General features: G+C 36.1%; 1 protein-coding gene across 2 annotated transcripts; it reads right to left on the reverse strand.

Moving 5' to 3' along the window:
* Positions 1 to 79: 79 nt before the first annotated feature.
* LOC108912167 (protein strawberry notch) lies at positions 80 to 15,820 on the reverse strand. 2 transcript variants are annotated; one of them, XM_018717340.1, is made up of 17 exons: positions 15,731 to 15,820; positions 14,951 to 15,035; positions 14,557 to 14,730; positions 13,832 to 13,975; positions 7,889 to 8,347; positions 4,713 to 5,123; positions 4,432 to 4,650; positions 3,985 to 4,374; positions 3,438 to 3,587; positions 3,078 to 3,377; positions 2,835 to 3,023; positions 2,417 to 2,777; positions 1,948 to 2,283; positions 1,566 to 1,630; positions 1,097 to 1,461; positions 766 to 1,039; positions 80 to 702 (listed from the first exon to the last, which is right to left on the reverse strand). In XM_018717340.1, exons 1-17 carry the CDS (start codon positions 15,749 to 15,751, stop codon positions 617 to 619), a joined length of 4,029 nt encoding a protein of 1,342 aa, XP_018572856.1. In that variant the 5' UTR covers positions 15,752 to 15,820; the 3' UTR covers positions 80 to 616. The 2 variants fall into 2 exon arrangements, with proteins under 2 accessions (XP_018572856.1, XP_023310793.1); XM_023455025.1 differs by lacking the exon at positions 13,832 to 13,975.
* Between the last annotated feature and the right edge of the window lie 92 nt (positions 15,821 to 15,912).

A 15,912-nucleotide genomic window follows, 5' to 3' on the forward strand; every position in this document is an offset into this window, starting at 1 on the left:
TTAATAGCTTATTCTTAGTAAAAAAAAGTTTTCTTGACGTTTCTTTTTTTTTTTCAAGGAATAAAATGAAACACAGGTCACATCCGAGACTATATATATTTAGACGGTGAACACATTAATAATATACATTTTTCTTTTAAAATAATGTGATAAAAAAAAGACAAAGTCTTTCCTCTCAGAGTTTTTTACATTAACAAAGAATTATACAAAAAAAAAAAAAAATGATACACTTAAAACAATAAAAACCTATTTGTCATATAAATATTACATTATACCTAAATATAACTATTTCACAGATTTCTTCATTTAAATAAATGAACGTGTCGGACACGTTCATTTTAGAAAATACTTGGAATTTCCTCTTCCTACGCTACAGATTTTAGTCGATGCAGCACAATTGAAAGTCACTGGATTAAATTCCACTAGCTTTAGTGCCGTGCTGTAAAATACTATTTTTGCCCTGTATTGTTTCTCGTTCCAGGTTCCGACGTAAAAAATTGCCAATTTATAATAAAAAATATCGTACCGGTTATAAAAACAAATAAATTAATAGACAACTCATTGGAATTTCTTAAGGTCGGAACCCGCGCTTCTTGAACTGCCCAGTCGATGGTGCCTAAAAGGTCTTCTCTTCCGTTTTCTCCGAATCAGAAGACAGAGCCTCAACGAGGGCATCCACACAATTTTTGGGAATAAGCGTGCCTTAAAAAAAATACGTTTTTATTCATCTTTATAAAATGTTGATATTTGGACGTGGACACTCACCAACTATTTTTAAGTCCTCTTTAGTCCTTAACCTAATAACTTGCATTTTATTATTCTGCGAACCATTTTTACTGGCAAGTACGCCTTCTACTCTACTCCATACAGAGAGAACCGACCCCGATACGACGTTATACGTACGTCTTCTCAAACCAACCTCACAGTCATGTCCGATGGAGACGTTTCGACAATTGCCTCGCCAGTAGGCGTGAGAACAAGTGTTTACAGACGCGTCGTACTGTTGAATCCACGCCTCCTCCGCATCGGCAGACTCCACCTACACAGAAAACAGAAAAATATTACAAATCAACTTAGTAAAAGAAGCGCTACTTACCTTTTTGTACTTTTTCTCCAATTCGGCCAAACTCTCCTGCCTAAATTGTAGTCCGGTATTCGGGCGATAAACAGAGAACATCTGTTCCTTCTTGCTCTCCTTCTTGGTCTTGTTGTTGCCGGCTTCAACGGCCACGGCAAGAATTGCAGTGTGTTTTGCATTTCGCACCTGGTGCGACAACCAAAAGCCCTCGTTTTCCCCCACCAGTTCGGAGAGCTTCTCCAGGGCCTCCGGCCAGGACATGCCCCTTTCGACGTGGACAGTGTGTAGTTCGGTAGGTGCCGTACCAGTCGCGTGTTTTCTTAGGAACGTCATCGTGCGGACTTGGTTCACCACCTCGCCACCAGCCCCCAGGTCCAGAATACCTGTCCAAATTGTTCATAGAATAACAAATTATATAAAAACAGGATTGCAAAAGAATACGTTTTTTTGAACAAGTGCGATTGTTCATAATAATAGCATAATTTACCTAAATCAAATCTTCCAGACCTCTTCGCCGACGTGACAATAGCACCTAAGGTATCAGTAAAATATCTAAAAAAAAGTACAAAAATTATAAATTCTTAACAGGTGATCAATGAATCAATTCGGTTAGTTTTGGGGAGCTTTCTTTTATTTCCGGGGGAGATAGGCAAAAAGTAGTTCAAATGTACCAGGCTCAATTTTTGAGAAAAATGGAATATCAAAACCCGAAACTTGATATCTTGCCCTTGCTTGAGACATTTGAACTACTTCTTGGATATCTCCTCGAAGAATACAAAAAACTTCCAAAAAATGTCAAAATTAGCCCGGGGTTTGTTTTTAAATTTAAATAAAAATATAAACTACATCATTCTGCCACAAATCCTTACCTAAACAATCTATTTTGCAATTCAACAGGCATCCCTAGGATACGATTTAGGAACTTTGACATATTATTGTAATCCTTGTCGAGGGACAGGATTCCCGGCATGCTCTCGCTATTTACAATCAGGCCGACGCCCACGAGCGCCGCCGCCACGTCCTTGAAGAAGTCGCCCTTGTAGTCCCGCGGCGGCGGTACCACGGGCTGCTCGTAACCCATGATGGCCTTCATGGTGGCCTCCAACGCCGAACGCCCATACTTGTTGTCAATGTTGAATTGACTGAGATCGCGGGTCTCCGTAGCTCTACGATCGCCGTGGGTTAGGGCCCCCAAACTCTCCAGCCTGGCAAGAGAGGATTTTAAGGAATATTCTCGGACAATTGATATAACGATTTATAAAAATTCAATAATTGTTTGATAAATATTGTTTTGATCATAACACAAAAGAAATTCTATTATACAAACTGCCTACTCACCTTTTGGCCACGATGGAGGCGAACCTTCTCTCTCCAGCCAGATCAGAGATAAGAAATATATACTCGGGAGCGTTCACCTGGTTACTCCTGTGAGTTCTGCCGAACTGTTGGATAGCCCTGTCAGCAGACCAGGGAAGCTCCAGCGTTATATGCACCCTCCTCCTCTGGTTCTTCACCCTCCTGTCGCTCTGCAGAGATATACCACTGGAGGCTGCTTCCGAAATTATAGCCACGTCCTTCTCTCCGTCCATAAACCGTTGTTTTTCAGTTAGATTCAGGGTTTCCAGGGGTACGTCTGTCTCCGATCGGCTCTCGTACTGGATCCCCCCATCTTCGGTCTGTACCACACGTCCTTTTCTACCTAAAAATCGTAACCGAATTGCGTTATTGTCAAATCAATGTTATTAAAATCTGTTACCTGTCATTTCTGCTACGTTTTCAGGGCCACCCAATTCGTCTATCAGCTGATCCAGGGTATTCGGAGGCAGCCTTTCTCCTAACCTTTCTATGGCTGCTAGCAGCTCTTCCTTCATGCTACAAGCACGTTCGATGGCGTCCATTGGGGGAGCAGTCGGTTTGTAATTCGCGCCAGCACCATTCGATTTTGCTGTAAATTCAAACTTTAACAAATTCCAATATTTTTAATAAATCGTTACGATACCTTTGCTGGTTTTTTGGCTAAATAACAACGACAGCTTGTCCTGAGTCGAAGTCCTTTTCTTTGGTGATTTCTTCTGTTTCTTGCCCTTCTTCTTCCGACTCCAAGGATCGTCGTCGGAATCGCTGCCCGAATTGAAGGGATTGAAGTCGCTGCTCGCGTTCGAGTCGGAATGTTCATCGGAAATCTCACTCTCGATGTCGGACATCTCGTAATTGGAACCGTCACTTTTAATCGAGTCATTTTCGCTGTCGGACGTGGACCATTTGTTTCTCTTTACGGCCCTCACAGCTGCCTGTCGCACTGGGGGAAATAACAGAGACGAATGAATGTGTACTATGCGTTAAAATAAATAAAACTCACTTGGTTTTCGTTTTCCTGAGGAAGTGTTGCCTTCGTCGTTGCCGTTACTGACTTTTTTTGAATTCGAAGGATTTTCTATGCCCAGCAACCTCTGTATCCTGTTACGATCGGGTGCCGGAAAATGTTTCTCCACCAACGTTTGAAAAACGCCTAAAGTGAGAAAAATTGAAATTATAAATTGTACAAGGCTATTGATGGGTAAGGCGTCCAGAGAAAGTGATTTTATGGGCATTTCGTTGCGCTTTTTAATGAAGCATTGTTTATTAAACATCATTTCTGATCCGTTAAATTCAATCATTTACGACTACCCTAATTATCAAATTGGCCACGTCCGTATACAATTCAAATACAAATGTGAAAATAATGTCTTTTCCAATTGCACGCTTATGACATGAAAAGACACGCCTAAGTTGGAAATTGATAAATCGAGACATGAAACTTTTTGTGCTTTTCTCTCTCTTCTTGACTCTCTTCTTCTCTCTATTTGTACACGATAAGCAAAAATAGAAATGGGTGCTTGTAACAAATGTATTAATTCTTTACATACCTTTAGCAGTAGACACAAAATCTGTCAGCTCTCCGTCATCCCGCTCCAGCTGCTCGAGAGTCCTGGCCTCTCCTGTACTCTGCAGACCGATAACGACACATTTCCCCATCTTTATAGCCTCGTGTGCGACTGCTACTGCGTGCGGCACCTTCGCGGCTATACACAAATATTTGAAAAACCTCTGATGGGACGACCAGAACTGTCCCCACATGGTTTTTCGCATGCGATTCTCTGCATCGACCAGCTCAGCTGCTTCGTGAAACTTCTGCATGGCCTCCACCCATAACTTAACGCTGGCGTCGTACACTTTTTCGAAATCCTTAGACAGTGGAACTTCTTCGATTTTAAACGCTACGCCGTGGAAACTTAATTGCCTTGCTATATACATTCCTGCGATAAAAAACAAATATGAAACAACCGGAAGTTTGGTTAGTTAATGAATTGTACCCCTCAGTTTCATGTCCATCGCAACGATTTCCATAGCACCAACGCCTCTCTTTTCCACTGCCGAAATAAAATCGGCAAATTCTCGGAAAGGCGTGCCTTCTCCCCACAACCCCAATCTCACCATGTAGGCCATGTTTCTGGGTTCCGAAGCGCCAGTAGCTGAGGCGTACACCACCCTTGCCTTCGGGAGTTTATTTTGTATTTCCAACACCGTAAGACCTAAAATTAAACCGCAGAGGTAGATTCGGCGGATATAACTAAATTTCTAATAGTGCAATTACCGGTTTTTGTCGGTTTCGATGAACCGACCGGGCACAAATTCTTCGCCCTGTGACATTCGTCAAAGACAATTAATCCGTCGAAATCCTGTCCGCACCACTGCAAGAGCTGTTTCAGCCTCGACTTGTACTTGCCGCCGGCTGAATTACTCTCTCCTATAAGCGCAGAATACGTGCTGAAGATGACGCCCTTTTTGACGTTATTGTTGACGGCCGACGATATCTTAGCGTATTTCAATTTGTTGAGAGCATGCACCTCTATCCTCCCGGCGCCGATGTCTTTGAGGTCACGTTCGGCGTCGTACTTGAGGTCGTTGGACACCGACACCCAGATCGCCCTCTTGCGGCCCTTAAGGTAGTTTTCGAAAATGATGCCCGCTATGGTGCGGCCCTTTCCGACACCTGCCCCATCACCTACAAAGGAAAAAACTCGTGGTAGGTTGCGTCCGTAATTAAGTTTTGGACCTTCCATTTTTTCTTAGAAAATTTGAAAATTTTTGTTAGGAATTTTCAAATACAAATTTTTTTGACTATCAGGTTGGCAAAAATTTACCAAGATCTTACTTTATTGGGGGGGGAGGGTCGGTTCCTCTAAGGTCTAAGGCAACCTCTCAAATATACTTTTTGAACTAACTATACAGGGTGTTTCCTAAGTACGGTCCGTAACTTTAGGACACAACTTCTTTTGGTATTTAAAGAAAAAAAGTTCCTATAAATATGTGGTCAGAAACGCTTCCGAGATACAGGTTATTGGAAATTTTTAAAAATATATTAATATTTCAAATAAATTTGGAGTCTTGAGGTCACCCCATACATAAAAGTCATAGATTTTAAATTTTTTTTTTAATTATTCAAGTTTTTAATAAAATATATACGTTAATATTGTTTTAAAGTACTGTGTTTAGTTTGTTAATCAGTGTCAATGACCTACAACACCGATCTAATCTAATTGAACTACCTAATATCCATCTATACTCCACAGTCGAAATTATAGAGTGATTCATCGCTAGCTCTTGGACTAGTAAGAAGGATGAGGCGTGCCGGGATCGAAAATCCATAGGCGTGTATACGTAAAAGGCAACAAGATGTAGAAAATATGGAAAAAATATAATAAAACATAACATCTATTATTTTTAGAGGTTTTATCGAGAAAACTTGAAAACTATTTTAGTAACATTTTGTTTTTAAATTTTAAGTGTTTTCTATAAAACGATGCCCTCTTGGGCATCGATAACCCACCACCACCCGGCTTACGCCGCCACAAAATATTGTAATGTTTACTATTAATATATTTATTTAAGTAGGTACTTACATATTTTATAATAATTATCTCACGAATATTATCACTGTCACACTTTCACTTCACTGCCACATAATCACTTCACTATTAATATATTTAAATACTTACATATCACATTATTCACATTATATATTTCCTCCATCTCATCTCATCCACTACATACTTAATGTATTGACCTTTTTCTCTTTGGACAATTTTTAATAATTGTACTTTTAGCATGGTTTCTGTATATTCAATATTTTTCGATTGTAACCAGTCCATAATATTTCCTTTTCTCAATGCTGACGTCGGTAACATTTCAACCCTTCTACTATGATAAAGTGTGTTATTCATCACAACAACTGCTCCTGGCTCCAGATATGATAAAACATATTCAAACCATTTTTCAAACACATCACTGTTCATATCTTCATGATAATCTCCCGTTTTTCGTGACTCAAATACATGCAAACCTTTATCTAAAAATTCCGTATTGCTTCCAATATGTGTTATAATCAATCTTCGTCCTTTTCCAGAAGGTGCCTTTAATCCAGTAGAAAATCCATCTAAAAATGCTTGTCTCTTACTCTTAACATTACCATCCTGCCAAACTTTTGATACAATATGACCTTCGTTTACCCATGTTTCATCCAGGTAATATGTCTTCTTACCAGATGCACGAAGTTCTCTTATTTTTTCTAAGTATTCTCCTCGCCATACCACAATTTTGTCTTTTTCAACAAACATACTATTCCGATTCCGTTTCAAATATCGAAAATTCATGTCACACATTATTCTTCTAAGAACCTTATCAGAGAAATTAGGAATATTCTCATCTTCAGCTATTGCAGCTTGAATTTTCTTTCTCGTAGGTGTTTCATTTCTAAAGAAAAATGAATTTTCCTACGTATGGAGTATTTCACGTCAACGTCGACTTCTATTTTCTTCCTCCCTCGTGTTTCCACTTTTTTCTTCTTTGGATTCACTTCTACACTATTTTTTATGGCACGATAAACAGTAGCAACGGATACTTTTGTCAACGAACTACACATATCAACAGCTTCACTTACACTTGTATTAGAATTTCGCGACCGAATTCCTTTATACACGTTTTTTACCATTATTAATTCCGCATCGCATAGGTTAGGGCGTTTATGAGCAACAGACCGTTTGCTACAACCGGCACTTTGATCCATTTTAATTATTATTCCTACGTTTTAAAACGTCCCGATTGTATTTTTTTAATTTATAAATTTACTATAGTCACGGAATATGCAAACCCTCGCGCGCGCTTATAGTTTGACGTTTCTAACTACGGCTAACTCGAATTCTACGTACGTCCGTTTACACCCACTAAAAAGAGCATTTCCCTATCTGTAATAAGTGCGATAGACAGAGATAGGAAATAAATCGCGTTCAGTGTAACTCAGTCTATGACTGTTATAGATCCTATCGATGTGCAAAGAGAGCGGCACATCATTTAACATAAGCAAATAATATTGAACCGTTATAAAAATCATTTTAAGTTTTATACACTTTACGGTAATAGTGTTTCTATATTATGTATGAATCACTCTCTATAATTTCGGCCGTGGAGTATACATGATGTGATATGACAACAGAGTGCTAAGCAGACAAAAAAAAACAAATGACCATCGTTAATTAGCAAAATGAGATTGCTCCCCTATATTACCGGTTCATTTTCTTATATTAATTTTTGTTTTCAGTTTTTTCAATCAGTTCTTTGTTTGTTTTGTTTCAACCTATCGCTACGTTCAAGAGTTGTAAGCAGAAAGACCGTTTCGTGTTCTCCCTACATCTGCACAAACGATTTCATAAATGTACCTACGTCAAAATGACATTAAGATAACCAGTTTAAAAAAACCTTAGCAAGACCAACCTATCAAAAATCCCGCTCTAGACCCATCGGGCAGAATGTGTTCGTGAGCCTGCGAAGCGTACGTTATACTCTCCAGTTGCAACGCCGACAGATGCCCGCCCCGTATGGACTCATCGGGTATAGAAAGCTTATACCAAACATCGGCAGGTGCGACCGACGACAACGATGCAGTTTCTACAACGGGATCGGGATGTTTCTTGCCCAGTTTCAGTTTCGACGGCATGTAATCGGCATACGTTTCCGCCACGCCCAACTCCTCGTCGTCCACTTCTTCTTCTTCTTGATGGTGGTGCATTGGTTTGTTGTCCATCTGGTGCATCCACAGAGACTGCACGGCTTTGTTGCTGAGCTGGCCGCCCCAAGGCGGTAGGGGGCCTTGCGAGTTATACAACATGGCGGAAAGGTTTTGCAGGAAAGGGTTGGTGTAGGGGTTGTTCATGCCGAAGGCGGCCATCTCCACTGGGAAAAAAATAGACGTAAACATTTATATTAAAAAATATATATATATACGAGGATGCAAGTTGGCCACATAAAAATATTTTAAATTGGCAGTGACTACTATATATAAATTATAAAATATAGGTACAATTAATTGTTGTAAAATAATAATGTACCAATTAAATATTAAATAAATAAAGCTAGAATATGAACTGAAAACGAATATGAAAGTGAAGGTTTAAAATAAACTAAAAAAAAAATTTATATACCACTAAAAATGGACCTCAATATCAATGTTGATTTTCTTGCAAATGGCTGATCTGATTTTGATATTTTCTTTGATTTTTATTGAGATATCAGTTTCTTTCCCTAAAATTAGTAATATAATAAATCAAAATAATGGCCAACGCTTGCTCACAAATTTTGACATTTGCAGGTTGTCAGGATCTAGAGGATAGTATAATCGACACCCACCCAAGAAGTCTTTTTTATATCTCAAAACCATGTTGTACGAGAATCACTAAATTTGGTACACAGAGGTTTTATGACATGTGGGATCTCACAGTGCTACGCTTTTTGGCGAGAAACCCCCTCAAGACACTTTTTCGTGAGCCCCTTTGTCTTTGGAACCAGAAAAATTTGGTTGTAAATTTGATTTTTTTTTTTTTAATTATTGGTTAGCTAGAAAGCCATTGAATTTAGAAACTTTTTTGTCTCTTGATATTTGTTTCGTAAAACGCAATGTTTTTGAGGAAAATGGCGAATCACGATATGCACGCATTCGATCACATTTTGACATTTTTCTCGAAAACATTGCGTTTTATGAAAAAAGTAAAAAGGGACAAAAACTTTCTAAAGTTAATGGCTTTCTAGTGGACTGATAATTTTTAAGAAATTTAAATATGCGACCAAATTTTTTTGTCTCCAAAGACAAGGGGGCCCACGAATAATTGTCTTAAGGGTGTTCCCCGCCAAAAAATGTAGCACCATCAGATTCCACATGTCATAAAACCCCTGTGTACCAAATTTAGTACAACAGGGTTCTGAGATATAAAAAAGATTATTCTTAGGGCTGGTCTTCAGGGGGTTGCAACTACGAAAGAGGCCACTTTTGCCACTTGGCAAAAATAAAAAATACGGGTCCCCTAAATTTGTCTTAAGAATCTGTGACCAAATTTTGTTGCATGAATGAAAACAGCCTTAAATCGATGACTCGTACTAGAAACTAGACAATCTTTTTTATTAACTTGTTAGCTATGAAATTGTGGCCCATTTTTAGTGATTCATTAATTTTATGTACGTTTCAACGGCCAATTTGCATCAAAACACAAATTATTTACATAAATTATTTCTAGAACAGAAAATAGAGAAAGATTTACTACTTTTAGATTCGAAGAAACATTTCGCATACCCATCTCGGCAGGCATTATATACTAATTAATGCGGGTATTCCATACAAAACCGATCATGAAAAATGATGATCTTTGACATGACAGATTTCAATCTTTCTTGAAATTTGTTGATGTATAATAAAAAGGATATCAATAGCCAGCCATACGCGAATAGAAGAACATTTCATTTTCTTAAAAAAATCACACGGTAAGTTAAAATCGACTTTTAAGACAAGTTATCTGTTAAATAATCAAGTTGGCAGATCAAAAATATGTCTTAATTGTTATGATAGACTCGAGATGTACCAAGCCTGATGTGCGAGTTAAATCTGTACCAGTTAAGGGGGAATATCGAAGTAGAAAAAAATGTTTTTTTTCAAATTTTTTTTGCTCATTTTAAAGATTGTAGTATTAAAAATATTGTGTGTAAATTTCATATTGAAATTCCAATAATTGTGGAAGTTATGGGTATTTTACGGAAATTTATTAGACATCAAGGTAGGAAACAACGCTGATCAGCAATGCGAGATTGAAGATGCGGAACGTATGCGTACTGCATACTGCAAAGTCAAAACTCACAATGCGACCCGTGAAGGGAGGATTGAGCCAAGGCAGTCACTTATCGCTGCAGAAGTCCAGGAATCGCAGATTAACGGTAAAGTTTTCTCAAGAAAAGCCCTAGTCTATACATATTTAAAAAGAAATTTGTTAGCATACTTAAAAAATACCTACTTTCGAATAAAACAAACCTAGATAAAATCGAACAGATAGTTATTGAGATAATTCCTAAAATTCATTTATTTTTTCCCCTGTCTACTCGCATATTTCCCTTTAAATCAAGTCTGATTTAACGGTCCGTAATATAACATGAGATCTTGGTATGTAAGGATCCTGATACGTTAAGTTCTTACTGATTAAGTCTTTACGATTCATCCGTCCAAGTATGGCAAGCAGATATATCGATTTTGCATGAACAACCTCAAAGGAAACGTAGTTAGTGGAAATAATTCCTTTAGTAAACCGTTAAATATTCTACGGAATCCTAAGAATAATTTATCATGCTAATATCTATTAATGTCAGTATAATCATAATTATTTTTAATTAAATCATTATATTCCAAAAATTTTAAAACGCAAATGATTATGATAATAAAAACAAATATTATTGCTTAAAGTACTCTTCATTGCTAATAAAAATAATTCAAGAAAATATATTAGCAGAACATCCAATTTATCAAAAGTACATAATTATCAATGTTTTCAGATTTCAAAGAAATAATATAACACTATACTTTTTAATGATGTTTATTAAATTCTAAGAATATTTATTTTGCAATAATCTAAAAACCATATATTTATTAAACCGTTATTTCACTATCCCACTTGAGACTTAAAACAGCAAAATTATGTCTCATTTTAGAAAACATAATGAAACAAGTTTTGCTGTAAATATTATAAGAATTTGAAAGCATTAGAAACGGTAATCGAATTGCACAGTCTGGGCCAATTTCGACACTTTTGGAAGTATTTTCTTGAGGAGATATACAAAATGTAATTAAGATGACTCACATCTAATTTATAAAAAAAATAACAAAAATTGCATTCTGATATTTTAATTCGTTTGAGATACAGGACCTCTTTCATTTTTGTCTGTTTCTCTGTGCTGTATATTATCTTATATTTCTGAAATTTTTTTCTTCTTTTAAGAGGTTTTCCATTCCGATTTGTGTATAAATTACGTACAGAAATTAAAAAAAATAAATGTATCAGCATAATCAGCTAGATCACATCGGCTTTGTAATAATAGTCTTCTGAATCAGACAAATTTCGATAAAGGATTAATTATTAATTTTGTTGCCTTGAGAAACCTGTAGTGTGACGACTCCACTGTTACTTTATAGAAACAAAAATTTCAGGTTGTAAATATCAATCTTATTTAATATAAATTTAAAAATAATACGTAAATACAAACATATACCTCAACAGATATTTGACATTTGTCATAATATCTATGGAATATCAACGTAATGAACTAAACAATTGAAGCAACTTGTCAAAAACGAGTAGTGTTGCCACGGGTGGAGACTCACTGAACCTGGGCAATGGAACAGACTATAAATAGCATTGGTGCTACGATTTCGTAGACGATAGTATAAAAACAAAAAATTATACAGGGTGATTCATAACTTATCCAAAAAAATTTAGGAATAGATGCGTGCATGAGAAATGGAGTCAATACTGTAAAAAAAAATTTTGTAAAATCTTTATAGTTTCTGAGAAAAAAATTATTGAAGTTATAGCACATTAAACCACTACATAGCTGGACAACTGTAGTCTCTAGCGTCATTCGCAATACGCGTGAAGAGCCATGTGACTCCTAATACTGAAATCCGTCGTTGCGGTAGTTTTTACCTGTTATATGTGCTATTTACATCAGTTTTTAAGTAGTATCAAAAATGGCTTGCGTGTATAGCAACTCAGAGTTGATGGATATCGTTTTAATTTATGATGAAGCAAGACAACATTTGTATTATGGTGAAGTATTTGTGTTATGGTGAAGCAAGACATCATTTGTGTTAGTTCGTAGAAAGTGAGTAAGACGGACCCAAATGTGTTTACACGTGAGTGGATAAAATTTTGAACAATTGCTGTTGCAGCATCGGGAATGTCAAATGATTTTATTATTTAAAAACACAAATTAATGTTATTAATAATTAATAAAGGCAAAAGCATTTGAATTTGCCGATATAAAATAGGTGCGATAAAATTCTATTTACATATTTCTTTCCTTGCGAAAGTTTTTGTCCGTTTTTATCACGCCGCCATACCGGTCGCATTGTGCGAGGTCAGGTTTTACAGTGGACCAGTTTCCAGTGCCGTGCAGAAGTGTATTTTTAAATCAATTTCAAACTGACCTTTTTGATTTTTTCTTTACAAAATTGTATTTGTAAGGGTCCCCTGTACATCCAAAAATTTTTTTTTGGATAAGCTCTGAATCACCCTGTATTATTCGTAATTCAACTGTTTTATGATTTTTGTTTCTTCATCGATACATCAAATATGATGTACCCTCACCCTGAACTGGAAGCTATAGAAAAATATTTGGATGCAGTTTTCGCTGCTCAATTTTTCTCGAAAATCGAGCCAGAGCCACCTTCCAGTCTATCTCCTTGGAAAATACAAGAAATGATGAATTGGTCCCCACTGCACATAATCCTACAGAGACATATAACGAGCGTTCAAATAAAAACGTGGTCGAAGTTGGCTCTGACACATTGGACGTAGGGCGTAGCTTATAGCGACCAACTTAACCTCATTTCTCAACGAGCTGTATAGCAGCTGCCAGTTTCAATAACAAAGCGGCGATACAGCGCTTTGACAGATGACGTTCAAGTTCATTTGCTATACGCTACGCCCTACGTCCAAATTTTCAGAACCAACTTAACCACGTTTTTATTTGAACGCTCATTATCAGTGATTCATGCACATGCATGTAATGAAGTCGTTGGCAGATATTCTATTAAATTTCAAGAAGTGATTAAAAAAGTTATGTAAACATGAATTTAAAGTCATAGCATATCTGATGTACAAATTATTTGAATCAAGTCGAGCTACTGATAGCGATATTTAATTATAACCACTTTGCGCCTCATAAACATAAATTAACTAATTTCGGAATTGTTGGAAATCCCATTTGATAAATTATTGTGAAAAGTTGTTTAATCACAAGTTTTTCAAAACAAATTTAAAATGATATACCGGATTAACAACTGGTATAAATTTAAAATTTCAGGAAGCTACAATTTATTTTTGACTGAAACTATAATATTTATTGACTATTTGATATATTTGTTTATTTTTTTTTCAGAGTCGCAGAAACAGCCAAATACAAAAAAGGGAGAAACTTCTTACAATTCGAATTTTTTGATATAGCGACACTGCTCCATTTATAATTATTCTAATAAAAATAGCTTCAGCGATGACGATACTGCTACAACTTACGAATCCAACTTATGCAACACGTACACACAGACAGATAAAACTATTACCTACATAGTACCCGCAAGAAAAATGAAAAAATCACATCACTCACAGCGTATAACATTGGACTTACTCTGCTGCAGAAATTGTGCAGCGTTGAAACCTGCTCCGCCTGCCGGTTGCGGCGGGAACATGGAGCCCATATTCATGGGTCCCCCAAGAGTACTGAGCATGTTCGCCATGGCGGCCACGCTGCCCATGCCGTATGGGGAACCCACTGCAAAAAACACAACACAACAGAACATACATAAAAAGATGTACGGGATTGTTTACGTTCTTATTCATTTTTTATTTTTGTTTTTATTCATGAACGCTTTGATCTCTTTATTCCTTACTTTAACAATGGTAGATTTTGGATTTTAAATGAAATAATAATAGATAATTAAAGATAATAATAATAGAAGATGTACGGGATTGTTTACGTTCTTATTCATTTTTTATTTTTGTTTTTATTCATGAACGCTTTGATCTCTTAATTCCTTACTTTAACAAAGGTAGATTTTGGAATTTAAATGAAATAATAATAGCATTTTGCAAATTCTTAATAAAAAAAATAATAAAAATAGAACATAAATGAGAAATGCCTTTAATGAATTATACAAATTTTTAAATCATGAGATCCAAAACTGTTATCAATGACATAATTTTTCAAGTGATATCATAGTATAAATAAGTTTGAAAGGAACAAGAAACAAAAAACACTTTTTACAGACAAAAGATATGGTTATACACCCCATGTTAGTCTCACTAATAAAAAAGAACCATTGCTTTACACAAATCAAAGCGAGATTCACTTACTTGGTGGATTCCTCATCATATCGTAAGTACTGGGGTGCATATTTGCCCCCATTTTTGGATTATATCCCATCGGCAAATGTCCCATTTTCATTTCGGGTTTCACATCTTCTTGTTTGAATTTTTGTTCTCTCGTCTCCATAATAGCAGCTGCTGTAGCCAAATCTTTACCCCCTCCTAGTAAATATATTACTTTGATACATGTTCCACTTAAAATGTATTATAAAAGAAGTGTAATATTTGTAACGATTACACCATTATACATCTACTATATTGTCGACATGAAATTATGAGCACAATTTTATTTGAATGGCTAAAATATTCGTTTTCATCTATTTTGAAGCAACAGTGGTAAGTTTACGTATTTATAAAAAATAAAATGATAAAAGTGACTCACCGGGCACTTCGATTTTGTCGGGGTCCTCATCCTCTCCAAAATCACTATCTGACATATTCTCCTCTTCGTCCATTATTTTTTTAGACTAGTAACAACAAACAGTAACAGTAAAACTTATTTCTGTAATACAAATATGATCGTGTTAATAGTCTACAAAGCAAAAGAAAATAAATAGCTCTAAGTCTATCTGTTAAATACTGTACGATTGAAAAATTGTTTATTAAAGGACTTCACGAAGTTACCGAAAAGAAGCTATCATTTATTATTAATAGTCAATAAAGATGCATAAAAAATTCATAAGACAGGGAATAGGTAATAGGGGCTGAAATTTTTATTCTAAGTCAAATATGGCGCAAACCAACGCCCTTATTTGGTAGCAGAAGATGTATAAGCTTAAATGGGAGCTAAAACATTAATATTAACCCTTGCTAAAGTTCCACAGCAGAAATGGAGCAGTGGTTTTTTTGTACTTTTTGGTTATGAATTTTTAACATCACTGTACCCAGGAAAAAAAGAAAAAAAAGCTAAAAATGTGCAAAATCAATAACTAAATTAACTTTAGAACCGAAATATACCTATTTCCTGAGACATTAAGTTACTTTCACTGCAAAAAATGTAAAAATAAACAGATCATTAGCGACTAGAGCCTATAGGAAAAAATGACATTACCATTTTTTTCATTCATTCACAGTCATGCACAAATTGTTTCAAGCAGGAAAGTTTTACCAAAATATAATAACTAAGTATTCTAGCTATTCACTGACACAATATTAAACTTACAACTTTTTTAGTTCGCGGCATTATTTTATTTAAAAGGGAGAACAACGAGTAAGCAAATCACGCTAAAACGCCATTCGATTACCCACAATGCAGTAGAGCTACCAACATTGATTTCTGGTGACAAAAGAATCGCAAAGACACTAAAAAGTTAGGGAGTTTTTAATTACCATGCTTCCCAATTA

Source organism: Anoplophora glabripennis, unplaced genomic scaffold (assembly GCF_000390285.2).
Source record: "Anoplophora glabripennis isolate ALB-LARVAE unplaced genomic scaffold, Agla_2.0 scaffold514, whole genome shotgun sequence".
NCBI lineage: Eukaryota > Metazoa > Arthropoda > Insecta > Coleoptera > Cerambycidae > Anoplophora > Anoplophora glabripennis.

Excerpts from the sequence above, each read along its gene's own strand:
- LOC108912167 (XM_018717340.1), bottom strand. The coding sequence starts at position 15,751 with ATGCCGCGAACTAAAAAAGTT. Across the intron at positions 13,976-14,556 it reads TATGATGAGGAATCCACCAA|TGGGTTCCCCATACGGCATG; the intron begins GTAAGTGAATCT and ends TGTTTTTTGCAG. Across the intron at positions 1,631-1,947 it reads TTGCAAAATAGATTGTTTAG|ATATTTTACTGATACCTTAG; the intron begins GTAAGGATTTGT and ends ACTTTTTTTTAG.